Here is a 24,711-nt window from a genome sequence, read left to right as displayed (position 1 = left end):
TTGTTATCTATATCTCTATCCTACTATCTATCTAGGTATTCCGTCCATGGACGCAGTCAATACAAGCTCTTTGGAATACACCGTCTGTCTGGGCATAGACCAAGACTGCCGATCTAAAAACCAAGCCTTACCCCTCCCTCTCTAAGCAAAAGCACGTCCTATAGGACAGCTCTGGGAGTCCAATCAAAGGGATCGCTTTATACTGCTGAATTTAGGGTTCAGCAATGTAGCAAGGGGTTCTCCGTACATACTCTCCATCGTAAATATCTCAAAATATACATATTGTAGTCTGTACTGCATGTCTCATAATGCCATAGGCAACATATTAAAGATGGCATCTAAATAAGCTCAGATCTGTGTGGCTTGAAAGCCCCTTAAATCCCTCGACGCCATCGCTGCGGGTTCGCACGCAAGCGGCTGCTGGAGCCGAGGGCCAGAACGTTCAATGTTTATTGATTTTATATGCGATGCTTCTATAGTTTTTTTTTTGTTGCATACAGTATGAGAGTACCATGCTAGATATGTAGAAAACATCTCATATGTACAGAGTAGCATAGGTGCGTATCACCTATCCTTGAAGCCTAGGCAAGGATCCCCGGGGCCCAACTAGACCATGAGTCAGCTGCACGTGGTATATATGCCTCAGGCACCAATCAAAGTCAATGTTGACAATTTGCAGATCCTTCCTTTCACAGCAAAATCGTTGAAATCCCTGATCAAAGATACGATGCCTCGATCAAATATACCATGTTCCACTATTCCACGCCGAACCCATGTTCTCGGGGGCATGGTATGCATGGATTCAAATCCTGACCTGGCCTGAATGGATTCATTCGACAACAGCCATCCGCATGCGGGGCCGCCACAATCCACCAGACGCATAAAATAACGAGAATGATATGCTATGCGGGCGAAACCGACTTTGCCCAAGTGGGTTTACATTCTGAAGCTCCAATCAATGGCAGTCTCAGCTCGTGGCCCCCTTGGAAAAAAAAGCGGATTTGGGGTGTCCGTGGATTTTGATATCAAAAAGAGAAAAAAGAAAAAGAAAAAGGGCGTACTTTGTACAGCAAATCATTTCCATGGACAAGAAGGGATTTCCATCAAGTCAAATGGACTAGATCCAACTTCCATGATTCCTAATGCTTGACATCAGGTCCGATCCCCTAAACTCCCCAAGTCCCTTGGCACAACCAAGCGTAAGCCACGGCTTAGCCTTCGCCTATTGCGGCTGAGACCTGGCTCCAACAACGTCATACTTCTTATTTTTTGTCTGGTTTACCATTTTATTTTATTTTATTTTCCTTCCGGATCTCAAAAGACCAGTGGGGAACGTCGGAGATGACGGTATTCTCCAGATACCATAATTACCATGCTATGTGATGCGATCGCGCCATACATGGTATTCTAGTATACCGACTTCTACTAGTTTTTTTTTTTTTTTCAATTTTATTCTCTCTCTCTCTTTTCTTTTGATCTCTTTGATCTCTTCTTCTTCCCATCCGGTCCAGTCGAGAATTGCGTTCAATTCAGGGAATACTACCCCAGGTACCCGCATTTGCCCTAATCCGTCCATCTCTGATCGCTTGTTCCAACCCGTCGATCACCTCCTCAGATTTGATCATTTGAGCGTAAGTATCTAATCAGTGCATCAGTCCAAAGAAGAAACATAAACACGAAAAAAAGGGACACAATCCGCTCACACGAGACCAGTATCCGATCAATTATCTTCTCGAGCATTACATGCATCTGCAGATCTTCAACTCTCCTCTCGACTCCACCGAGTTCCGACAAGCGCGGTTCCTCCGCTCTTTAACATAAAAATGGCTGTGTCAAAAGAATCGCCAAATCCTGCCGGCTGGGACCATGACCGGGAGCACGACCTCACCCCCGAGCTGTCTGACAAGTCCGAGCAGGATCCCAAGCTGAAGGACTTCGACATCGAGGGCCAGGGCCGCCGTGGCTCGCAACATGTCGCTCCCATCGACTCGTCGTCAACGACGGAAAGCATCGGTCGCCAGATTGACATGGAGTCGGAGAACACAATCAAATACCGCACGTGTAGTTGGCAAAAGGTGCGCTTCGTTTGGATAAGGAAGTTGGGAGTTGATTGACTAATCTTTTTTTCACAGACCGCTGCATTGCTTTTCTCCGAGTATATTTGTCTGGCTATTATGTCCTTTCCCTGGTCATATTCCATTCTGGGTCTGGTTCCCGGTTTGATCCTGACCGTGGTTATTGCTGGCATTGTCCTGTACACTTCGCTGATTACCTGGTATGATATCCTGCTCAATGGCTGCGAGCCCTGGTATAAGCCCTGATGCTAATATTTGCATAGGAGATTCTGTCTGCGACACCCAGAAGTCCGCGACGTTTGCGACATCGGTCAGTATCTGTTCTGGGACTCCAAGATTGCGTGGTGGGCCACAGCAGTCATGTTCCTCCTGAACAACACTTTCATCCAGGGCCTGCACTGTGTGGTGGGTGCCCAGTACTTGAACACGATGTCCGGCGGGGCAGTATGCACAGTCGTCTTCTCAATGGTCGTCGCCATCATTTCATGGGGTTTCTCACTGCCCCGTACATTCAGCACGCTGTCCAAAGTTGCAACCCTCTCGGCATTCTTCACCTTTGTCTCCGTCGTCCTGGCTGCCGTGTTCGCTGCCGTCGAAGACCACCCGGCAGGATACTCCGCTGCACTGGGAGAACCCACTGTGCTTGTCGTCCCTGCCAAGGGCACGACATTTGTCAAGGGCATGAATGCCTTTTTGAACATTAGCTACACTTTCATCGGCCAAATCACCCTTCCCAGTTTCATCGCCGAGATGAAGGAGCCCCGTGACTTCTGGAAGTCCGTGACAGCCGTGACAATCGCCGAGATCATCGTCTTCAGCGTCGTCGGCGCGGTCACCTACGTCTACGTCGGTAATCAGTACATGGTTGCGCCAGCCTTCGGCTCGATCGGCGACGACGTGTTCAAGAAGGTCTCCTTCTCGTTCATGATCCCGACTATCATTTTCTTGGGCGTGCTGTATGCCTCCGTCTCAGCCCGTTTCATCTTCTTCCGTCTGTTCGAAGGCACTCGCCACAAGGGCAACAACACTGTCGTTGGCTGGGCTGCTTGGGGTGCAATCCTTGCTGCACTTTGGCTCGCGGCCTTTATCATTGCCGAAGTCATTCCCTTCTTCTCCGACTTGTTGTCTATCATGAGCGCCCTCTTTGATTCCTTCTTCGGATTCATTTTCTGGGGTGTCGCTTATATCCGCATGCGCGCTGAGGATCACGGACCCCGTTTCTTTATGGTCCGCGGAATTCGGGGCTGGCTCGGATTCATTTTTAATGTCTTCTTAATTATCGTTGGTTTCTTCTTCTTGGGACCTGGAACATACGTAAGTGATGAACCCTTGTCTGGCCTGCTTTGGCTTGTTCTTGTTTTTTCTTGTGCTCTTGCTAACAAATATTTATTCCAGGCTGCTGTCATGTCCGTTGTTACCAGCTACGCGGACGGCGCCGTCGGCGGTGTTTTCACCTGTGCCAGCAACGGACTGTGAACACCCCGCAGGGCGGGGATTTTGTAATGTTTCTTATCTTCATCTTCACATTTGGATCTCTTATGCACGTTGTTTCCGATCTACCGGGCCACAGATCCCGGAGACTTTATGACTGTGATGACCGAGAAGGCAAGGTGGCGGATACTCATGGATTCTACATACCACTTGACCACCTTTGGGATATTTGGAATTGTTTTTCATGATGCGGATTCCGTCGCAGGCTTTCAATTGCTCTGTATAGCTTGGCGGAAAAGAGCCTGGATCTTGGGATTTGCTCCCCCTATATGTATATTTTTACCCCTGCATTCTTTGCAGCAGTTGGCATCTTTAATTGAATGTAGGCGATCGGCTTGGAGACTGCAATTAGCTCTCCGGCTTTGATTCGCCATCGCCGCGGCAATACTCCGATGGCCTTTTGGTCTGCCAATAAATGTAGTCCTGTACCTGAGTTGTACAGGAACACAATCGCCACCGATGGAAAATGTACGATAATCCACCGATTGTCATACAAACTTCTATCCTATGTTAGAATAGGCTAATGATATAGTCAGTCTAGAACTATATCGCCGTCAGCATAGAACGTCCGAATCGGGCAACCAGCTACTCCCCGATCGCCTATCACCACGTGATTTTCCCGTGATGCTTCCCCGACGGTGAATTGGTGACTTCGTGCGGTTCGTTTCTTTCTCTTTTCTCTCTTCATTTGTCAATTCCTTTCCTACAGCATTGATTCGCCATGTCAAGCGTCCGTATTCTCACACGAGGTGTTGACCTCGCCGCCGCGAGGGCCGCTACCCTCAACCTTCCCCGCGCCTCTATCGGCTCCACTATACTTCGGCGGGAGCTCTCCTCCGCGGCTATCGTGCGACCAACAGTCGTCCGGTCATTGAAAACCAATACCCCAGTCGCGGGCGTAGCTTCGCGTGCTGCGAACCAGGCTGTTCGCTATGCCTCTAGCTCCAGCGAGCCCCTCAGCAAGACACAGCTCTATGACTTGCACGTGGAGCACGGTGCCAAGATGGTGCCTTTCGCCGGGTTCGATATGCCTTTGCAGTATGCGGATTTGAGCCATGTAGAAAGCCACATGTGGACTCGCGAGAAGGCCAGTCTTTTCGACGTCAGCCACATGTAAGTGAACCGTCTCCGAGCCAAAACAAACCCGCAATGGCTAACCAAGTTCCCCATCTATAGGGTCCAGCACCAACTCAGCGGCCCCGGAGCCAGTGATCTACTAAAGAAGGTGACTCCTTCCTCAGTAGACAAGCTAGCACCGAACACCTCCACCCTCTCCTGCCTCCTCGAAGAAGGCACCGGCGGCATGGTCGACGACTGCGTGATCACACGCCGCACCGAAGACAGCTTCTACTTCGTCACGAACGCCGGCCGCCGCACAGAGGACCTGGCCTTCCTAACCGCCGAGATCGACGCCTACCGCTCCAAGCACGGAGCCGACAGCATCAAATGGGAGATCCTCGCAGACCGCGCGCTGGTCGCGCTCCAAGGACCCCTCGCCGCCTCCGTCCTCCAACCGCTCATCCACACCGCAAACACCCCCTCTTCCGAAACAGACCTAAGCACCCTCTACTTCGGCAACTGCCGCGAGCTGTACCTCACCCTCCCAGACGGCAGCGCAACCGCACACCCGCTCCTCATCTCCCGCACCGGCTACACCGGCGAAGACGGCTTCGAGATCTCAATCCCCACTTCCGGTGCCCCATCCCTCCCCCGACAAGTCACCGAGCTCCTCCTCGCCGACAACACCAAATCCCGTCTCGCTGGTCTGGCAGCCCGTGACTCCCTCCGTCTCGAGGCTGGCATGTGTCTCTACGGTCACGATATCTCTACCGCGCAGACCCCGCCCGCCGCGGCCCTTGGATGGGTTGTCGGTCGTGATCGTCGCGATCCTGCCACTGCTACCTTCAACGGTGCTTCTATTATCCTTTCCCAACTCGCCAGCCCGAAGACTATTCCCCAGCGCCGTGTCGGGCTTTCCGTTGAGAAGGGTCCCCCAGCTCGTGAGGGCGCTCTCGTTGTCGATATCTCTGACCCCGCGAACCCCGTTGAGGTCGGCGTTGTCACTTCCGGTCTGCCCAGCCCGTCGCTTGGTGGTGCTAATATTGCTATGGCGTATGTCAAGCAAGGGCTTCACACAAAGGGTACCGAGCTCGCTGTTAAGGTCCGCAATAAGGTCCGCAAGGCTACTGTTGTTGGTATGCCTTGGATTGCGAGCAAGTTCCACCGTCCTCCCCAGTAGGGGATCAATGATTTACTCTTCTATTTTTAAATTGTGGTTTGTGCTTTTCAGTTTTTGGTCCCTTCTGAAGTGGAGGGACTCGTGCGAAAGACTAGCGTTGAGATGATTCTATTATTTGGCCTTTGTATATATGCTAAATGACCCTTTTCTAAAAACAATTACAAGTTACAAGCAAGAATTATATATCCAAGGCAGTCGAATGAATACTGCTATAAGGATAAACTACCTAGTTACCGAATTTAGAGTAAAAGAAAACAGCTACCAACAAGTAGCAGAGCCCCAAATCAACCCAAGCTCCCTGTATCCACATGACCATCTCCAACCCTACGGATATGATGATCAAGATGCAAAGCATGCTTCGATGCGCCAGAAACAGCACCAATCTGCCCACTCTCAACAACACTCTCCCACCTACGGTCCCTCACAGCCCCATCACCACGAACACCCCCAGTCTCTGGCGCCAAAGAAGGAGGCAAATCCTCGACCTTAGTTCCCCAATCACCCTCCTCCTTCCCAAGAACAAGAACCAACTCCCTGCCCTCGGTAAAGAAATCATGTCCAATCCAATTCCTCGTCCAAGGCTTCCCATCCAGCGTAGCAGACCGAATAAACCCATTTCCACCAGCAGCAGCACCAGTAGCATTGGGTGTGTTATACTCAGCCCAGTTAGTCGTCCTCACCGTTGCCGTTTTCCCCGTCAGCGGTGAAACAATACTAACGGTTTCGAAGAACGGTACTGTGAGTAAGTACACGTCCTGTCCTGGGTTCGGGAATAATCCCATCATCGCCATGGCGACGAATGAGCCCATTGCGCCTGAGTCGTCGTTGCCTGGTAGTCCGGCTGGAGTGGGAGAGAAGTAGTCGGGGATATAGGCGCGCACGCGGGAGGTGGATTTTGCTGGACGGCCGGCGTAGTGGTATTGGAAGACTGTTAGGAAGGCGGGCTCGTTGCCTATGTAGGTTATGTTTTGGTCATGGAGGTAGTCGAGGCGGGTGACAAATTCGGTGGGGCCGTTGAGGAGGGTTATTAGGGTTTGCATGTCGTGGGGAACGAAGCTGGCTGGTGTTAGAATGGGTTAGGGATAGAAGTGGGAGGGAAGCTTACAATTGATACTCCCAGATGCTGGATTCGAATGTTTCACCTGCGGTGTTCTGCAGTGAGCAGGCGTGTCCACTCTGATCGATGTTCGAGCATGCGAGGGGATCTTGGACACCCCATGTTCCATTCAGATGTTTGGGCTGGAAGAAACCGGTGAAGCTAGTGTCTTTTCCTTTCAAGAGAGAAGTTTGGTCTTTCTTGAATAGGTTTTGCCAGTATCGGGATCTTCTCTCGTACCGCTCTGCATCAGCCGTTTTGTTCATGCGGCGAGCCATTTGGGCTATGGCGAAGTCGTTGTACGAGTACTCGAGTGTGCGTGAGACACTGCGCGTCATTGTGCCGAAACCCTCGTAGTCGAAGTCTTCCACGGGTATATAGTGTAGATCCTTCCAGCTGCGTAGACCGCCGCGGCCTTCGCTGGACCAGTCGTATGGCTCCTCCTCGGCGTCCTTTTGCACAGCTGCGTACCCGGCATCCCAATCAATACCCCCTCTAAGGCCTTTCAGGTAGACATCTGCTAGGACGTTGTCGGCGTTGGAACCGCCCTGTGTATGTCCTTTGCACAGTGACATGCGGCAGTCCGGTAGCCAGCCTAGATGGCGCTGGGTATCGATAAGTGAGCGCACCATCTGAATTACCGAGGAAGGATCGAAGATCGTGAGGAATGGGATCTGGGAACGGAAAGAATCCCAAAGACAATAGAACGAATCGAAGTAAGGCTCGCTGCTCTGCCAGAGCGGGTTCTCGCCTGTGTAGTTCTGAGGGTTGATCATAGTCCTATATATTCCACTGTAGAAATTGGACAGAACGGACGCATCGATGTTTGTTCGTGAGACACGGATCGGACGCATCTTTTCGGTCCATTGGTCGATTGATACCTGGCGGGTTGCATTGAAGTCAAAGTGTGGAATCTCAGTTTCGGCGTGAACGCAAGCTTGCTCTGTGCTCATGAAGCTGACGCCAACTCGAGCGAGGACCGTATTGTCCTGGGAAGGCTTGAAGCGGACAAATCCACCACCCTATGCAATTACGGTCAGTCATCTCTGTATACAAGAAGAAAAGCTCATCAACTCACTGGAAGCGGGTACCCATTGATACTGCGCGATATTTTCAAATCATGAACACCAGCACTAGCACGAGAATTGACAAAGATACCACTATCTCGCTGTGCTGCAGGGCTTGCGAAGTCCGCACAGAAATGCAAGACATACGATCCCGATCCAAAGCTAGGAGCGAAGCGCGCATCACCGGTCATTCGGCCCGTTTTGCTATCCACCGAGATAGTCGCATTGTCCTGACGGGAGTTCGATAGATCGGTGAGATCCAGCAAGATCAATGGGCTGGTGCTTTTATCATTTGGGAACTGGAAGCGAAACAAGGATGTATGATGCGCAGTTGTCATATCAACCCGGACCCCCGATGCCAGCTCTATAGCAAAGTATCCGGGGTGCGCCTGAACCGAGTCGGACTTGTACTTTATCTTTCGTTGGTTCTTTGGGTAAATACAGCCATTCACATCGTCGCCGGCACATTTTGCATAGGGAAAGAGTGGGAAATTGCCTAACGAAGGACTGCCTCCAGTGCCAGAGTCGTGCATGCTGGAGAATCCGGTGACGCTGCCGCCCTCGTGGGCGAAACCTCCTTGGTTGCTTTCTGAGTCTGTGTCGGCAACGGCTTTCGCCATGCCGTATGGCAGGGAGGCACCTGGGAAGACATTTCCTGGGAGAATTGGTTGGTGTGAAGTTGGAGTTATTTAGTTGTTCGAACTTACCTCCGTTAGCACTGCCAATCAAGGGATTGATGTATTGTAGGACATCATAATCTTCCACTGGAGGGATATTTGTAGCGTTGACTAGGAGACGACTGGTTAAAAATAGCGATAGTAATAAATATGGCGGCATTTTCTAGGTTGAATAAAGATGATTGAGCGCGGGAAGGTCTGCTATTTACATATGTAGATACATACTGTATGCACCTCCTTCATCCCGCGCCTGCCTGGTATGCATGCCCCTGGCGATCCCTGTTGATCCCTGTCTATTGCATTCCGCTGCATATTCCCGTATATTAATCCGGGGATATGTCTCATGTTGTAGTGCAAGTATTGGAGGCTGGGACTCGTGTACCCGGATTGATAGGATTGAGAAACAGCCCAAGACAAGATTGATATGCGCAAAAGTATTTTTATGTCTTCACCTCCACAAAATTAAACCATAGTGTAACATATGTCACAGATTAGGTATCGAGTAAATAAAAGCTAGCATGTATGTCGTCTGCTAGATGTGGCTTCGCCATATACTTTATTTGCAAGCCCGGACGCCGTGTATTTTCGAAGATAGAGAAACTAAGGATCTGGTGAGATACTCGGATTAAGTCAATAGCTGTGTGTATAGACCGGTATTCAAACGTTAGAAGGCAACCAGGTAGACTATGAGAAACCCGAAGGAGATGCATAGAGTTGAGAAGGTGAAAAGGAAAAAGCCGAATATCGAAGAAAAGAAAGCTGTATCTCTTCTGGCTATGATGATTTGAGAGACATTGCCTCCAGGCCACCGTAGAGGCCTTTGCACATCTTTCTCTCATCTCTTCGTCTCTCTTTCACATCGTTTCTTTTCGACTATGGCGTTTTCTGGAAGTTTACATCTGCCCCTTATAAATGTCAAATTACTCTTATACGCCGAAAGTGCCTTCAGTCTCATAGCGCGATTGATACCACACGATTCGAAAGTTTGCCATAGTATATAGTGTTGATATATAGGGCTATGAAGAATATCCACTACATACGGAGTACTCCGTACACGTGTATTGCGATTAATTTGAAATTTATAGAAAGAATAAGAAATAGCAACCTTATAATCAATAATCAATAATCAATATAACCAGCCCTGGAGTTATGAACATAAAATCTCGGTGAAGCTGGAGATGCCGAGGCAAAACCAAAATCCACTTGAACCTCAACCACTGATTTCTCAACAAACTTCGCCTTCTAGATCTCCATAGATTCGAATCTTTTTTGTTAATTCTCACTTATAATTTATGATGTTCCGTCGATCTTTTAAATCTCTTCGCATTTCCTCTCCATCTACCTCTCCATCGCGACTGCCTACGCGCAACTCTTTCTCCGTTGCCCCGAAGCGACCTTATAGCCGGTCTTACTCTACCGGTAATATATAAAACAGCCTACCCCATTTGCAATAGAAGAAACTAACTCAATAATCACAGAATCCACCTCTACCCACCCATTACCACCCCAGCGCTCCCGTCTCCGCCGCTTCATCGGCTTCACCTCAATCGCGGTCTTCGCATTCACCATCGGACTAACCTACCAAACCAACCTCACCCTCTCACGCATAATGGCCACCCCAACCGAAGAAGAGACCCTCACGTCCTTCATCGCCACCGATCCCATGACCTCCAAAATCGACACCACAATCCGCACCCACCCCGTCGCAGAAGCCCTCCGCGCAAACTCCGACTTCTCCGAATCCCGCCCACACCTCACAATCCCAGAGCCCCTGCGCTTACGCAACCTGACCGCCGGAACGCTGGCTGGACCGGGGAAGATCGTCGTGCCGCCGTATGTATTCAGCGAGCGCGACGGCAAGTCCATGGTCTCGCTGATGTATCTCGGTGGTGATGTCTGCGGTCACCAGGGGATTATTCACGGTGGTCTACTGGCTACATTGTTAGATGAGGGTCTGGCGCGTTGTTGTTTCCCTGCGCTGCCGAATAAGGTGGGTGTGACGGCTAATTTGAATATTGATTACCGTGCTCCTGCTATGGCGAATCAGTATGTTGCGCTTCGGGCGGAGACGGTTAAGGTTGAGGGTCGGAAGGCGTGGGTGGAAGGTCGAATTGAGACTCTTCCCATTGATGGGACAGAGCCGGTTGTTTTGGTTGAGGCTAAGGCTTTGTTCATTGAGCCTCGACAAGCTGCTGTAAGTTAGGTATTGACTTTTTGGACTTTTCGGTGGCTAATTTTTCCTAGGCACTTTCGAGTCTTTACAAAGTGGCGTGAAGAAATTTCAGGTTCCTGTTCCTGGTTCCTGATTGGGGTTAGAATTTGTAAATATTGCATTCTACCTATACAATTTTATAGACTTAATAGACTGCAGAAATATACTAAGTACTGAAAGACTATAAGAAGAAGAAGAAGAAGAAGAAGAAGAAGACTATAAAAATTAAAATGCCAAGCTATGGCGACACCACTATCCACCCCGCAATGATCATATCTTCAGTGACGCGGCCCTATAACTTTGGCATTTTCAACTTTTCATTCTTTCTTTTCTTTTCAATTATTCCATATACCTCCAAAATGTCTAGGTAAGTCCAAATAACCCTCAATTCCAACCCTAAACCCCAATCTAACAAAAATTAGCAACATCACCTTCCACGCCAGCGCCCTGACCCGCAACGAGCGCACCGAGTTGCGTAACCAGCAAGGTCTCACAATCTGGCTGACTGGCCTCTCCGCCTCCGGCAAGTCCACACTCGCCGTCGAACTGGAGCACCAACTCGTCCGCGACCGCGGCGTCCACGCCTACCGTCTGGACGGCGACAACATCCGCTTCGGACTGAACAAGGACCTTGGATTCAGCGAAGCCGACCGCAACGAGAACATCCGTCGCATTGCCGAAGTTGCCAAGCTATTCGCCGACTCCAACTCCATCGCAATCACTTCTTTCATCTCCCCCTACCGGAAAGATCGTGACACTGCCCGCGAGCTGCACGAGGCTGTCACCCCCGGCGAGCAGACCGGTCTTCCTTTCGTTGAGGTCTATGTTGATGTCCCCGTTGAGGTTGCTGAGCAGCGCGACCCCAAGGGTCTGTACAAGAAGGCCCGGGAGGGTCTTATTAAGGAGTTTACTGGTATTTCGGCTCCTTATGAGGCGCCGGCTAACCCTGAGGTTCACGTTAAGAACTATGAGTTGCCGGTTCAGGATGCTGTGAAGCAGATTATTGACTACCTTGATTCCAAGGGTTACTTGCCTGCCAAGAAGGAGTAAGCTCTTGGGATTGGGATGTATCTATGGATTTACATGAAAGAGTCCTGTACAGCGGATATGGTGTTTTTGTGCTTGATTCCCCTCCCCGCTGGCTGTATATACTATGTGGACAATATAGATCGCTTTTGCATATTGCATTTAGAGGAGATGGGATCTGATCCTTTCTCTATTCGCTTGAATGCCTGTTCATTGTTGAAACGAAGAAAAAAATCCAATGCTAGTTTGTGCTAGATGTACCAAGGTGGTATATTTACGTGTCTTCTCGAAATTTTGTATCTCCTGCGATGCCTCAAATAGGCAACCTTAGTTGAACTCGAATTCATAAAACACATACGGCGTGTAGTCTGCGCTGCCCTCACCACCCGGGTGCATCTCGCCAGGATCATCCCGCTGCATACGACCCTTCTTGTCCCGTCCAAAGGCATTGCCTGCCAGATACGAGTATTTATTCTCGAGGTTCTGCTTTGCGCGGTCTACTTGCTTGGTAGTTTGTGTCTGTAGAAAGAGCAAAGAAAGTCAGCCCATGTCACCGTAAAAGCCAAAAAGCAGAAGCAGAAAGAACATACCCGGACCAAAGCACAGACGAAATCCAACGGCAATCCATACCGCAGTACCGTCTCAACAAACACTCTCAGAACCAAAATATGAATCCAGACCATAACAGCCTCACTCCAAGCCGTACAAGCGAGTCGCAGCGTCTCACCCCATACCTTACGCTCGTCACCACCAACGCGCTCAACCTCCTTGCGCTCCTCCTCCTTTCCACCCTCGACATACTTAAAGTCGCGCGGGATCCACTTTTGCTCACGGCACTTATGCACGAACTCGGTGCTGTGCTTCTTGAACGCTGTCACGGCGTACAGCGTGAACTCGCTGTCGGAGGCGACCAGCTGGGCAGAGCGTGGGACCACCATCGGTGCGACGGTCTCGTAGGTCTTGAGGAAGTCTTTTACTAACTGGACGGGCACGGCAACGAGGTGGGTTTCGATGTATTCGGAGTCCTGGATGATTGATTTCGGGTCGACCACTGAGGCGAGGGACTTGGTTGAGAGGTTGCCTCTGCGTAGAGCGCATTAGTTCTGGTTCTCGCACGATACATTCATACATCGCAGTGTCCGTCGCAGTCAACGTACGTTTGTTTGCGCTGCAGTGTGGACAGCGTGTTCTTGACCTGGTTATATTGGGAGTACTTGAATCGGATGTCGTTGTCGATGCTGGATGCTTCCTACAGTCAACAAAATCATTAACATCCACCTCCAAGCCAGACAGTGACCTCATTTCCATGTGCGGCGCAACCTACCTTCTGCAGCATATCAATCAGCTCCGCCAAGGACTTATCAGCCCTGTACTTGACTTTGTCCCATTGGAAAGTACGCAGGTACTGATCGACTGGCTCTGTAGGCAGTCAGAACCTGGAATCCAGAGATATCCCCAAGACTGTTTTTCCCCTCCACAGCCAGATCAATAAGCCGGAGACGTACTATCGTTGACAACCTTCATCTGCTCAATTTGCGTCTCGTCCTCGACGATGTTCTTCAACGCATCGCTGACCTTGGCAACGACACTCTGGCACGAAGCCTCGAGCTTGGACAGCTCGTCTGCTTGCTGGACGAGGGCATCTAGCGTGCCGATCTTGAACTCGGGGATTGGGAAGGAGGTAGCGGAGCCATTGTCCGGGGAGACGGTGGCCGAGACTGCTTCGAGGGCTTCGTCGCGGTGGTGCGAGGGGACGATGGAGGTTGGGAGGGAGAGGAGGAGGTATTTGCTTGGTTTGGACATGGTTGATTATGTTCGGGGAATTCAAGGTCGAGGGGAGTTGGGGTTGAGGGGGGAGCTCGGGTGGCCTCGATGTCGTAGGCGGTGGGTGCTTGGACCACATCTACACTTTTTACATTTACAACGTACAGAGTCATTTATGCTTCCCCAGAACTTGAGTAATCTGGTCATATTGACTGGAAATGATATAAAATACATTATATTCTCAATGTTTCCCCCCTACAGTGGTAAACAAATACTTTGCCGCAAACGTAGATCTCCGTGAAACAATTCCTAACCTTTCCATATATAACTTGAAATAATGTTCAATATCAAATCAAATATTCATGATATCATACTAGGAGTCTAACTAACGTATATGAATATCATTGCAGCTACTACAGCATTTCAGTTGAAGTGCTGTACAGAGATGCATAACGCTAGAAAACTCAATGCTCGCTCGGAGTAAGAAACAAACAAAACACCGACATGCCTCAAAGGACAGGAAGTGAACCACCCATAAGGAATTTTGGTCACCGGAACAGCCAGTGAGGCTAGGTTCAGCAAAGGCTGAGGAAATCAACTAGCTTCGAATCTGCAGAATATGTAGGAAAAAGTTGGGCATGAAGAAAGAAAAAGGCAAGGACAGGGTATCTGTATCAAGCGTGCAGCGCTGACCGTGAACCGAGTGAAGAAGTAGGAGTGGAGGGAATGGGAAGGAGTGGTATCTGTACAAAAAATAGGGGGAGGGGACAATGTTTTGGAAAAAAGAGCATGTAGGAATGACGAATGAACAACTCATGCTTTGACATCACGCCCTAGATCTGGGATGCGTGATGGTGCGATTGTGAAAGCTTGGATTGAATGTGAGGACTTGGGATGAAAAGTACTTTGACCCTAGCCCTGCATGCCCATGAAAACTTCCTGGCAGTTCTCCACCAGGAACTTGAGGACATCATTCTTCTTTTGGACGTCAGTCATCTCACGGGCGAGACTTTCAGGTCGCATGATTGTTGGTGCAAAGACCACGGCAACATTCTGACTGGTCATCAGATTCTCTTCATGGCGCTCGACGACGCGTCGGAGATGGAAAATGAGGAACTCCAGGACGTCGCGGTGCACGCGAGGCAACTCGAGTAGACTCTTCTGTAGGAGTTCAATTCGCGCGGACATAGGGCTAACCTCGGCAGAATCTATCACAAGCTCGTAAACTTCGTAAGTGATCAGGGGGTTAGGAAGTTTGCGGAAATATTGCTTCAAAGTAGAAGTGACAGCATGAATGTCGAGGTCAGGGTCAGAGATATCGTAATCAAATGGTGAGCGTTCAAAGCCTTCGCGAATAGTTTGGATGACTGAAGCGGCACCAGACTTGCGATAAATGCCTTCCATGTCCATGCCTGGTATTATTTGTTAGTATAACGAGCGACGGAATGACGACCGATATAACATACCTCGCAATTCAACTTCCTGGATACAGCGTGTGACGATGGCTGGAATGATGCTCTTTTCGTGTTCCATGCGAGCCTCAAGTTCGGTGCCGAAGAGAGCTGAAAGTCATTAGTTTATACTGATATCATCCTGAATGAGAGTATTGGGCACATACCATCAGCGGCAACTTCAGCCAACACAGGCACGCTGTCAGCTTGGGACATCTTTCCTCCCTGCTTGCCTCTCTGGTTTCCAAAGAACCCAAAGCCTTGGCGACTCGGGTCCTGAGTCTGGGAACGCGGTATACCACCACCACCCTCTTGTGGCTGTCCATCACTAGACATGAAGGCTCCCTTGAGGCCCTTGACACCTTTGGCGACGTTCTGTCCGCCCTTTTTCCAGTTGAACTTGCGAGGCTGACCCTTGCGGATGCTGACAACCTGGGGGCCTGGCACAACAGTAGCCGTAGCAGGCTCGGAATCCTCTGAAATGTGAGCAGTCGACATTGATCCTTGATACTCATTGGAGAAGGAAGGTTTCATCACTTCAATGGAGTTTGTGGACTGCTGTTTGTTGTGAGAGATGCCGAGACCGTTAGGTCGTGGTTGACCTTCTGTGGCTTTGTAGAGCTCTTGGATCTGGTGAACCAACTGATTGTTCAACTCAGCTAGCTGTGCGTTCTTCATAGACAATTGCTCAAATTCCTGGAAGCTCTTCTCCCTGCGGGTGTTCATGGCTTCCAGTTCCTCCGACAGGTCATTGCGCTTCTGCATAAGATCTTCAATTTGCGGGGCATACGAGTCTTTCAGTTTTTTAATGGACTCTGCCAGCTCGCGCAGGACATGGTTCGTAAGTTTGCCAAGGTCCAATGGCCCGCTGGTGCCATCACGCTTTTCAGCCTCCATATGATCAGTGAGAACCGTGAGCTCACGTAGAACGATCTCGCGCTGAGCGTCAAGAACGACCATGGTAGATCGCTTTTCAGAAAGCTCGGTGTTCACCTGCTTGACGTCTGCTGCGGTGCGAGCGGCTGATTCCAGCTCTGCAACTCGTTGGCGTTCTTTCCGCAGTTCGTTGCGAAGCCAAGCGATCTCTTCACTCTGTGACCCGGCGATGGGACTGCCCACATCCGTTCCGGCTATGCTTCGAGTGCTTGGCGATCGAGGGTTCTTCATATCTTTGCTCATCCGCACACTCTTCTCACTGAAGCTTCGACCATGGCGGACAGAGTTTGAGACGCGCCGCAGGAATGACTCGTTATTCTGCCCAACTGTGTCATCGCCACCGATGATGCGCGATAACTCTTCGTCCATAGAGAAGTCACCTCCGCTATTGTACCGTAGCAAGCTTGATGCGCCGGCGCCATCGTATGTGTTTGATTCAAGTAGTGCTGTGTTCAAGGGAGTAGGTTGAGTCGGCTGTTCGAAAGTGTCACTACGGAGCATGGGAGAGTCTCCATATTGCGATGATGCAGGCGATGTTCCGATCTCTTTCCTTGGAATTTGATGGAGCCTGCCTTCCAGTGAATCGCCGCGCTTTGGCAAATGCGGCAAGCCAGAGGTTGGAGAGCGCGCCGAATCCGTTGAGCCGTGGTCGTGAAGACGACGAAGCTCGTTCGAGGGACGAGCTGGAGCCGAAGTAACGCTATCCATAGGAATGTGTCGTTTTGTGTCACTGGAGAAGTCCTTTGATTTGGTGCTACCAGGGCTTGTAGCCCCAGAAAGATTGCTCGTTTCTCTGAAGCTGATCGGTATATCGGATGAGCTGCGAGGAGAGCCCGCCTTTCCAAGCTTAGACTCGGACACTGGTGCTTTATCGGGTGAATTGGCGTCGTTTCGTTCCCAACCCTTCTCCTGATAGGCAATATGGGGGGAATGATGTTCTGACGATTTTCGAGAAGTAGATTCTTGCAGATATTCACGGCCGTCGCGTGAGGCCCTGTGTGAACATTCACCGGATTGAACTTGATTGAAGTAGTCGCGGGTAGGCTCTTGCCGTGTCTGTGAGTGACCACGGGAAGAATTACCCTCAGCTGAAGGATCAAAGGCAAGAGGAATCAATAATTCACCACCATCTGCGTCAGTCTTGCGCATTGATTGACGACTGCTGCGATATGTGCTGGATGGAAGAAGAATGTCTGTGCGAAGAAGTAAGTAAGAGGGAACACAATGTTTATTTTATAGACGCGACAACAATAAGTATAGGCGGAGACAATGGAGTGGGAGAATAGTGGGCGGTGTATAGATCACGAGGGACAACAATAGGCATATTGTAGGCTTCGATGTTTGTACATCTAGGCTGCGAAGGGATTCCAGAGAGTTTCATACCTGAATCTGCTTGCTGATTGGAGGTTGAGCTTTCCGGCCTTTCGTCGTTTAGATCAGGCGTTTCCGCCATTCTATTAGGGTCAGGCGTGCCTGTATATTCACTAGGCTCCTCGTCCATTAATTGCGCTTCTTCAAGCAGGTGGGGAGGCAACGATGGCAAGGATTTGTCCAGCTTCACATTAGGCCCCGCTGGTTTTTTCGCACTACTGCCGCCAGCCTTCCTTTTTCTTCTTCGTGCCATTAGCGATTCATGACATTCCATGCAGAATATACCCTGTGAAGTGCGCGCATAGCGCAAGTTCTCAATCTTTCGCTTGCAGTTCCGGCATCGGAAACATTGCGCGCAGAAAGCCTGGTCTCCTGTCAAGATGGCCAAATCCTCGATCTTGTTGTTGCAGGAGCTACAACTATATGTGCAGTTGCTGCATATAAGTGATCCATCGCCCAAAAGGAGGAGGTGCGCGTCCGAGTCAAGTAGAGTGCTACATGTACTGCATCGGAAACAGTCGATGTGCCATCGGTTTCCAGCTAGCAGAAGTTAGTGACATGACAATATCCAAAAATAACTGCAGGTATCTGGCATACCAAGCTCAAACGCTTTCCCTTCTTCGAGAGTCTGCCGAAACAGTTAGTCAAGTCCTATCCCCTCGCTCCACATTGTGCCTACCTCTCCACAGCCCTTGCACGGGTAGGACTCGTCCAGCTCCATAGGAGACTCCGGGTAAGCGCCTTGGTTCTCCATGTCTAGATCCACTGTCTACCGCGCAAAATGTAAGGTCGACGGTCGTATATTGATGCTTGCGAATACAAGTCTGGCGGGTAGCGCAGACCAAGTCCAAAATCGTGTGTATACGGGCGATTCGTGATCGCTACGGAAGATCTCCCTTGCAGACACATGCGCCCTTGGTGCTAATTCCTTCAAGATGGGGTTTGTTGAGCGCAACCCACGTTGGAGGTTGAAATTAGGGAGATGGGACGTCGGTGCGGGTTTGGAGGGGGAGATGCAACAGGGGGTCCTGAAAGAACGGCGAAGAGTGGCTGAACCTGCAGAATACCGAAGCATTAAAAAAACGTGATCCAACACTAGTTTTAAGCGTAAGACACCAGTATTCCCCATCAGTCCCCGAACGAAAACAAGCAGGGCTAACCAGGTATGGGGACCGGGATGATAGCGACGGCAATTATTTGCCTATCAACCAGGGATCATGGATATCAATCTCTCGACGTACCAGGCACTGCTAGCCGTGCTACAGGAGTGTTTCAGATAAATAATCGCGGGTGTTGTGACCGTTAAGCGCAACAGGCGAAGGGAAACGGGAGACTGCCCCTCGCGGGCGTTGGATTAATTTCGAAGTTGGACAGGCGGAGGGAGCCCCGAGGCCAAAGGAAATGAAATCCGAGAGGATATTCAATCAAAAAGAACAAGAAAAGAAAAAGCAATGAAACATGAAGGTTGGATTAGGGGGGTGGAGGGATAAGAAAGGAGTAGGTGAACTTTTGGCTTTCTGCCACAAAAGGTCTTCCCCACGTTAACAACTTACGAAAATCCTCCCCAAATTTATTTTATAGGTAATGCCCAACCTATTCTCGTCTACATATCTCCCTACCTTACTATGATATATACTGTACTTTGATGCGCGCCCAGAACGTGCGGGCCTTCATTTCCCCATATAATGACCAATGAGGTTCCTGATACCCCTGAAAATGGACTCTGATTTGATCTTCCTCAAAATGATACCAATGAAGCCGGATATGATTATATTCTCCCAACAATCTCGTCCCAAAGTACTGCCTAAGCTACATGGAGAGATACACTCTTCTCTTATGTTGTAGGCGGATCTGATTCCATCATCGCTCCATAGCCCCATCGCTTTGACCATGGTACGCCTATTTAGTCTCAAACACTTCGCTATCTCCGGACTCCAGTTAATCTTCAGCCCTGTACGTGGTTTCACAAAGAATCCGGAGTGCGGCTGAAGTCAATCTGGTCTAGAGAGTTTAAAAATATTACCGAATTGCAGAAAACATAAGTCTGGTGGGTTACCCCTGATCTTTCATATCTCAGCTGAGATTCAGGCCTCCCGCTGTTTGGAAATTGTGAAACGCTTGTGTCACGTGCGAGTCAGATTAAAGGGGAGTGGCTTTGAGGAATGGCTTGCGAATCACAGCTCGTTCACTGGGCTTGCTGAATGTTGGACTTTAATATTTTGGCTGCCTGATAGTGAGTTAATACCAAGGCTCTGCCGTTTCCTTTTACGCTATGTTGTACTTCGTACTTCTGATCTCTACAATCTACCTATTAATAGCCCTCATCATTTCAAACACTGGAGTTGAGGGAGGTTGAGTCTCAAGAATTCCCGATATCTTAGACTTTGTCTCATAATGTGTCAGATCTATTGATTTTTTTAGGCGGTTTCCTATCCAATCCAAGCACATATCTGGACGCGTCAACGGCCTCGCAAATGAAATATGCAACACAATTTATTGCAAATATCGGTGTGTATTCCATCCATGGATAGCTGTGGCCAATAACATACTGGCGCCGGGGTCCACTTACAATTATCAATCTATCTGGCACATACTTTGTAGATCTGGGAGATTATCGATATCTCTACAGATACATAATCACTCATAGACAAAGTTCGGATAACTAAGGTCTGCAAATATTATTGACTATCTTTTCATAACACGCAATTATAACACCCGATATTAATATACAGAGCTGTCTACAATCTAGTTGACACCACATACCAGATCTGGCGGATCGGCGCCAAGAGTGGAGTTTATACGCGGCAGTCCATGACATCTTCCTTTCAATGTGCTTAGACCTTTTCCAACCTTGCAAAGTTAATTGCCAAACGTGCCTAAAGCGCGAAAATCAAGAGGCCCCGGAGTCTTTAGCGCATTTTTGTTGGTCTCCTTTTTTCGCCTCTTACTTTACATAGTCGGCATAACGATGGAAGTAAATGCATTTCTCGCATTCTCAACGAAGGATCCTGCCCATCGCCGTATTCGTTCCCACCACTCGCTACCTCTACCTGGGGAGAGTGTGCCAAGTGTGGCTTTATTCTTGGCAATGTCTAGCAAAACGTGACTTGCACCTTGAGTTGGAGGCTCTACAGCTAAGCACATCTTTACATCAGATTTGTCCATACTTGTATGTAGTGACACTGAGAGATAAATGTCTTGTCCAATTCCACCTTTGGTAAAACTTATTATTTATTCTATTGCACCCTTCAAATGAGAAATGATCAGTAGCTCGGAGCAGGCCCGATCCATAAGTACAACGAAATTTTGATCCGTTCTGTGGTAAGGGGTCCAAGCTATAGATAATTTTCCTCTACATATGTACATATTTAGGCAGCCAACACAGTAGTCACTGCGTTGAGGTGGCCGCAAATGATGCTGTTATTGTGGTAGAATAAGGCAATGCGAAGCAAAAGAACGCCAGGCGACACAGGTATCTCAAAAGGGCGAGCCAACCTCGAGCTTAGTTGGAGATATCAGGTGTGATACGATCAATCAAAGGGTCTGACTGAAGCTTTTGGAGGACTGAATCTGTTATACAGGCACTGGAAGGCAAATTAAGAAGATATCCAATGAAGCGGTGTAGTAGACAGAGCACATACGTGAATCCTCTAGCGATCATATCTGGGAACCTGTTGATTACAGTTCCACCGTTTGCGTTGATCTGTTCAACATAGGTATTAATCTGCTCAGTGGTGGCCGAGTCTTTGAAGGTTACCTGTCTTTGTTAGTGAGGGTCGTAGGAGGCGAAGAGAAGTTAAGTTACAATATAGTTCGTAGCCATTTTGTCGGGTATGTGTATGTAGTTATGGACCTTTCGCTGAATAGAAGAACAAAGGAACAGGGGCTTTGCCGGGTGTTAACGGTAATTAGGCCGACCTCGGGACCCCTGGAGTACAAAGTATATTACTAAACTTCGATCCACGGTTGAACTTAGGTTGAACCGATAAAGTCTAATGACGTCACAAGGAGATGTTAGATAGCAAAAGACTGGGGTATATTATATAGTACTTAGTATTGGATACTTGAGAAGATATAAAAGGTATTGATGGCGCTTAACAGTTTACTTATCATCTTTTATTCCTGTGTTTCTGTATCATTCTCCTTGAAATTGCGAATGACAAATTATTAGACGACGGTAGGCCCCGTCGAGGTTCTGGCTTCATTTTCAGATATGAACTCATATCAATATCTGTCTGTCTCTTATCCATTGACAACAACTCCCCCGTTAGGATGCAAACTTTGGCCAGAGATGAAGCTACTATCCTGACTTGCAAGGAAAACGAAACATGTTGCAACCTCACTGGGTTGTCCTGGGCGACCCATCGGTGTGCCGCTGAACTCTTCCAGGGCGGCAGTATTCATGGTTGCTGGAATAAGAGGTGTCCAGACTATATGTTTATTAGTGGTTGTAGGATTATTTCTGTGATTATTTGGACTTACTTGGGCCGGGACACACGCAATTCACCCGTATGCCATTTTTGACTTGCTGGTTGGACAATCCCCTGGTGAAGGCGACAATTGCTCCTTTTGTTGACGTATAGTCAAGAAGATCAGGGCGACCAATATAATGGTTAACAGACGCGCAGTTGATTATGGTCGAGCCGCTCTTTAGGTGAGGAATCGTGTACTTTGAGAGGTAGAAGATGGGATGGATGTTGGTGTCGAATGTGCTTTGCCATTGAGACCTGAAAAGCATATGTTAATATGATATATTCGAGAATCGAAAATAGAAGATACGTACTCTTCCAAATCCTTGATATCGTCGATCATTGTCTGAGTTCCAGCATTATTGACTAGGATGTCAATGCCGCCTAAGCTCTTGAGGGCTTCGTCAACCACGGCCTGGCAATTCTTTGCATCCCGAAGGTCGGTGGGGAAGCAATAACAGCTTTGCCCGATCTCTTCGACTCGTCTCTTGGTCTCCTGCGCGTCTTTTTTCTCTTCGGGAAGATACGTGATCAGGCTAGAAGCTCCTTCCATAGCAAATAGGATGGCAACTGCGCGACCGATTCCTGAATCACCACCAGTGATGATGGCCCTTTTCCCTGACAACTTCCCCGCCGCTTTGTAGGTCTGATACCCGCCATCATCGGTTGGAAGTTGGCTCGAGGTAGGCTTTGGATCTTCCATCTCAGCCTGTAGTCCGGGCTTTTTGTGATGCTCAATAGGGATTTGGTGACCTGTAGTTTTTATTAACACGAAGTAGTTATATAAATTTGTACATAGGCTTACCCTGTTGGAACTGAGATTGAGGGCCCCGAGAGGGCTTTTCGACTTCTTGTTGCATGTTGATTTTCGTTCAGACAGTTGCTACAGATCACAATGGTACGAATATCACTTCTATATAAATATTAGTAGTAACCCTATTTCGCGGGAGAATAAAGCTAATCTTTGGTGTCAGAATGACATCACTGATCTGGGCATTGGAGATTTTGGTAAAGCGGAACCAGGTTTTTGAAGTATCAATCCGGAGTTCTGATATGAACTTGGAATCTTTGGCCTGATATGAGAGATACCTGTTTATGAATGGATGACGGAGAATCAACGTAATGGGTCCCATCTCACAAGTCATCTAAATGGCCTAAAAAGGGATTGAGTACATTCCATCGAAACGTATAATTTGCACATATTACGAAAAACTCCATTACATACACATTTCTACAATGGCAGACGGTGTATTGCAACTCGTGTGCGAATGCAAGGTAAAAAAAAAACACTTCAAGGCATGAGCAACCTAGAGGATACTAAACATACAATTATAGCATGACCCATGGGGCAAACAAGGCCAAAGTTCACTTGCTGGACGCCTTTGGTCGCATATGCCTGACGCAGGAGAGCTGGACAACTCAGAGACATACTCTGAGGTGAGTACTTCTCCTTCCATCTATACGCATGAAGCAACAACGTTCACACTACTCAGATGTGGATGGGTACATATCCTTCTGTGCCATCTCGAATTCGCTCTACTGGAAAGCTCCTCTCCGAGCACCTCAAGAACAATCCCGATCTTGTTGGGCAGTCAGTTTGCGAATCTAGATACGGGCCTGACATCCCGTTTCTTCCCAAGGTAAAATATAGTGCAAGTGTATCAAAGATCACTGTGGTTCTAACTTTGATCAGGTTCTCTCCTTTGCTAAAGCACTTCCACTACAAATTCATCCCGACAAAGAGCTTGCCGAGCGGCTGCACGCCAAGGACCCTGAGAAATTTGGCGACAGCAACCACAAGCCCGAGATCGCCATCGCATTATCTCGCTTTGAGTCGTTCGTTGGATTCAAACCTCTACACGAAATTGCAGAGCTCATTCGGCTGGAGCCATTGGAGCAATTTATCCCAGCGCACAAGAACTTTGATGATGAAGCTTTACGGCAACTATGCCAGACATTGTTAAGCTTACCCCCGGACACTGTATCAGAGACAATCACAAAAATACAAGATATCTCTTTGTCTGAGTTTGGAAGCAATGAGAATGTTCCGGGGCTCCTCGATCGGCTCAGCAAGCAATATTCAAAATTCGACAACGGTAACTTGGTCGCCGCTCTTCTAATGAACTACATGGTTCTGGAGCCTGGAGAAGCTATCTGTGTCCCAGCCGACGGCATCCATGCGTATCTTTCGGGTGACATTATTGAGTGTATGGCGCGGTCTGATAATGTCCTGAACACAGGCTTCTGCCCGCGCGCTGACCGTGACGATGTCGAGTTATTCGCACAAGCACTTACATTCAAGCCACATAGCCCACAAGACTCTCTTCTCCAATCGAGAAAGAGTTCGATCGGACTGAAAGGAAAATCAGTGGAATATGCGCCCCCGATTAGCGAGTTCAATGTCTTGGGTGTGACTTTGTCTCCCACGGAGTCTGAGAAGCACCGGGTGCTTGGAAGTCCAAGTATCTTAGTTGTGACTCAAGGCTCTGCAAAGATGAATGTGGGTGATGGATCACTCCATGATATTGGGGAGGGAGATGTCTATTTTGCCGCAAAGGACGCCGAGTTGGAATTTTCGACAAAAAAGGGATTGACTTTGTATCGAGCGTATGCAACGTTCTGATACTATTTGATATTCTGCAGCGTTATACTGAATATGCTCTCTCTGTGACACTGTCATTGTACATAGGACCAATTGGTTCTCAATTAGCTCTAGAAAAAGGGTTACTATGCGTTAATGCTTTGCGATACTTCGCGATAAGGTTACCCGTTGCCTCCGTTGAATAAACTGAAGGAAGCAATTGGCCTGTATATCCATTTCGTTTCGAAAAATAAAA

The 24,711-nt window shown here is 48.7% G+C and overlaps 9 protein-coding genes across 9 annotated transcripts; 5 read left to right on the top strand and 4 right to left on the bottom strand.

The window, feature by feature from the left end:
- Nucleotides 1-1,823: 1,823 nt before the first annotated feature.
- Nucleotides 1,824-3,551, top strand: N7517_000805 (putative neutral amino acid permease; the record flags this gene model as incomplete). Its single annotated transcript, XM_056718535.1, has 4 exons — nt 1,824-2,075; nt 2,133-2,275; nt 2,339-3,389; nt 3,471-3,551. The coding sequence occupies 4 exons, from the start codon at nt 1,824-1,826 to the stop codon at nt 3,549-3,551; spliced, it is 1,527 nt and encodes a 508-aa protein (XP_056582670.1).
- Nucleotides 3,552-4,287: 736 nt separating this feature from the next.
- On the top strand, nt 4,288-5,805 carry N7517_000804 (glycine decarboxylase subunit T; the record flags this gene model as incomplete). The annotated part of the gene is made up of 2 exons (XM_056718534.1): nt 4,288-4,679; nt 4,743-5,805. The coding sequence occupies 2 exons, from the start codon at nt 4,288-4,290 to the stop codon at nt 5,803-5,805; spliced, it is 1,455 nt and encodes a 484-aa protein (XP_056582669.1).
- Nucleotides 5,806-6,089: 284 nt separating this feature from the next.
- On the bottom strand, nt 6,090-8,805 carry N7517_000803 (glycoside hydrolase family 92 protein; the record flags this gene model as incomplete). Its single annotated transcript, XM_056718533.1, has 4 exons — nt 6,090-6,861; nt 6,911-7,923; nt 7,980-8,623; nt 8,676-8,805. The coding sequence occupies 4 exons, from the start codon at nt 8,803-8,805 to the stop codon at nt 6,090-6,092; spliced, it is 2,559 nt and encodes an 852-aa protein (XP_056582668.1).
- Nucleotides 8,806-9,937: 1,132 nt separating this feature from the next.
- On the top strand, nt 9,938-10,919 carry N7517_000802 (PaaI family thioesterase; the record flags this gene model as incomplete). The annotated part of the gene is made up of 3 exons (XM_056718532.1): nt 9,938-10,064; nt 10,124-10,839; nt 10,890-10,919. The coding sequence occupies 3 exons, from the start codon at nt 9,938-9,940 to the stop codon at nt 10,917-10,919; spliced, it is 873 nt and encodes a 290-aa protein (XP_056582667.1).
- Nucleotides 10,920-11,216: 297 nt separating this feature from the next.
- N7517_000801 (adenylyl-sulfate kinase) lies at nt 11,217-11,907 on the top strand (the record flags this gene model as incomplete). The annotated part of the gene is made up of 2 exons (XM_056718531.1): nt 11,217-11,224; nt 11,280-11,907. 2 exons carry the CDS (start codon nt 11,217-11,219, stop codon nt 11,905-11,907), a joined length of 636 nt encoding a protein of 211 aa, XP_056582666.1.
- A 303-nt stretch (nt 11,908-12,210) lies between these two features.
- N7517_000800 (H(+)-transporting V1 sector ATPase subunit C) lies at nt 12,211-13,686 on the bottom strand (the record flags this gene model as incomplete). Its single annotated transcript, XM_056718530.1, has 5 exons — nt 12,211-12,402; nt 12,474-12,966; nt 13,041-13,132; nt 13,208-13,302; nt 13,389-13,686. The coding sequence occupies 5 exons, from the start codon at nt 13,684-13,686 to the stop codon at nt 12,211-12,213; spliced, it is 1,170 nt and encodes a 389-aa protein (XP_056582665.1).
- An 873-nt stretch (nt 13,687-14,559) lies between these two features.
- N7517_000799 (uncharacterized protein) lies at nt 14,560-18,159 on the bottom strand (the record flags this gene model as incomplete). The annotated part of the gene is made up of 6 exons (XM_056718529.1): nt 14,560-15,059; nt 15,114-15,209; nt 15,266-17,227; nt 17,418-17,945; nt 18,003-18,033; nt 18,085-18,159. The coding sequence occupies 6 exons, from the start codon at nt 18,157-18,159 to the stop codon at nt 14,560-14,562; spliced, it is 3,192 nt and encodes a 1,063-aa protein (XP_056582664.1).
- Nucleotides 18,160-21,647: 3,488 nt separating this feature from the next.
- Nucleotides 21,648-22,734, bottom strand: N7517_000798 (uncharacterized protein; the record flags this gene model as incomplete). The annotated part of the gene is made up of 4 exons (XM_056718528.1): nt 21,648-21,835; nt 21,888-22,132; nt 22,189-22,627; nt 22,680-22,734. 4 exons carry the CDS (start codon nt 22,732-22,734, stop codon nt 21,648-21,650), a joined length of 927 nt encoding a protein of 308 aa, XP_056582663.1.
- Nucleotides 22,735-23,110: 376 nt separating this feature from the next.
- N7517_000797 (uncharacterized protein) lies at nt 23,111-24,497 on the top strand (the record flags this gene model as incomplete). The annotated part of the gene is made up of 4 exons (XM_056718527.1): nt 23,111-23,149; nt 23,210-23,311; nt 23,368-23,514; nt 23,568-24,497. The coding sequence occupies 4 exons, from the start codon at nt 23,111-23,113 to the stop codon at nt 24,495-24,497; spliced, it is 1,218 nt and encodes a 405-aa protein (XP_056582662.1).
- Nucleotides 24,498-24,711: the final 214 nt, after the last annotated feature.

This window comes from Penicillium concentricum (genome assembly GCF_028827145.1).
Source record: "Penicillium concentricum strain IBT 3081 chromosome Unknown utg000001l_segment0_segment0, whole genome shotgun sequence".
NCBI lineage: Eukaryota > Fungi > Ascomycota > Eurotiomycetes > Eurotiales > Aspergillaceae > Penicillium > Penicillium concentricum.
This window is presented reverse-complemented; position numbering and strand designations above follow the sequence as displayed.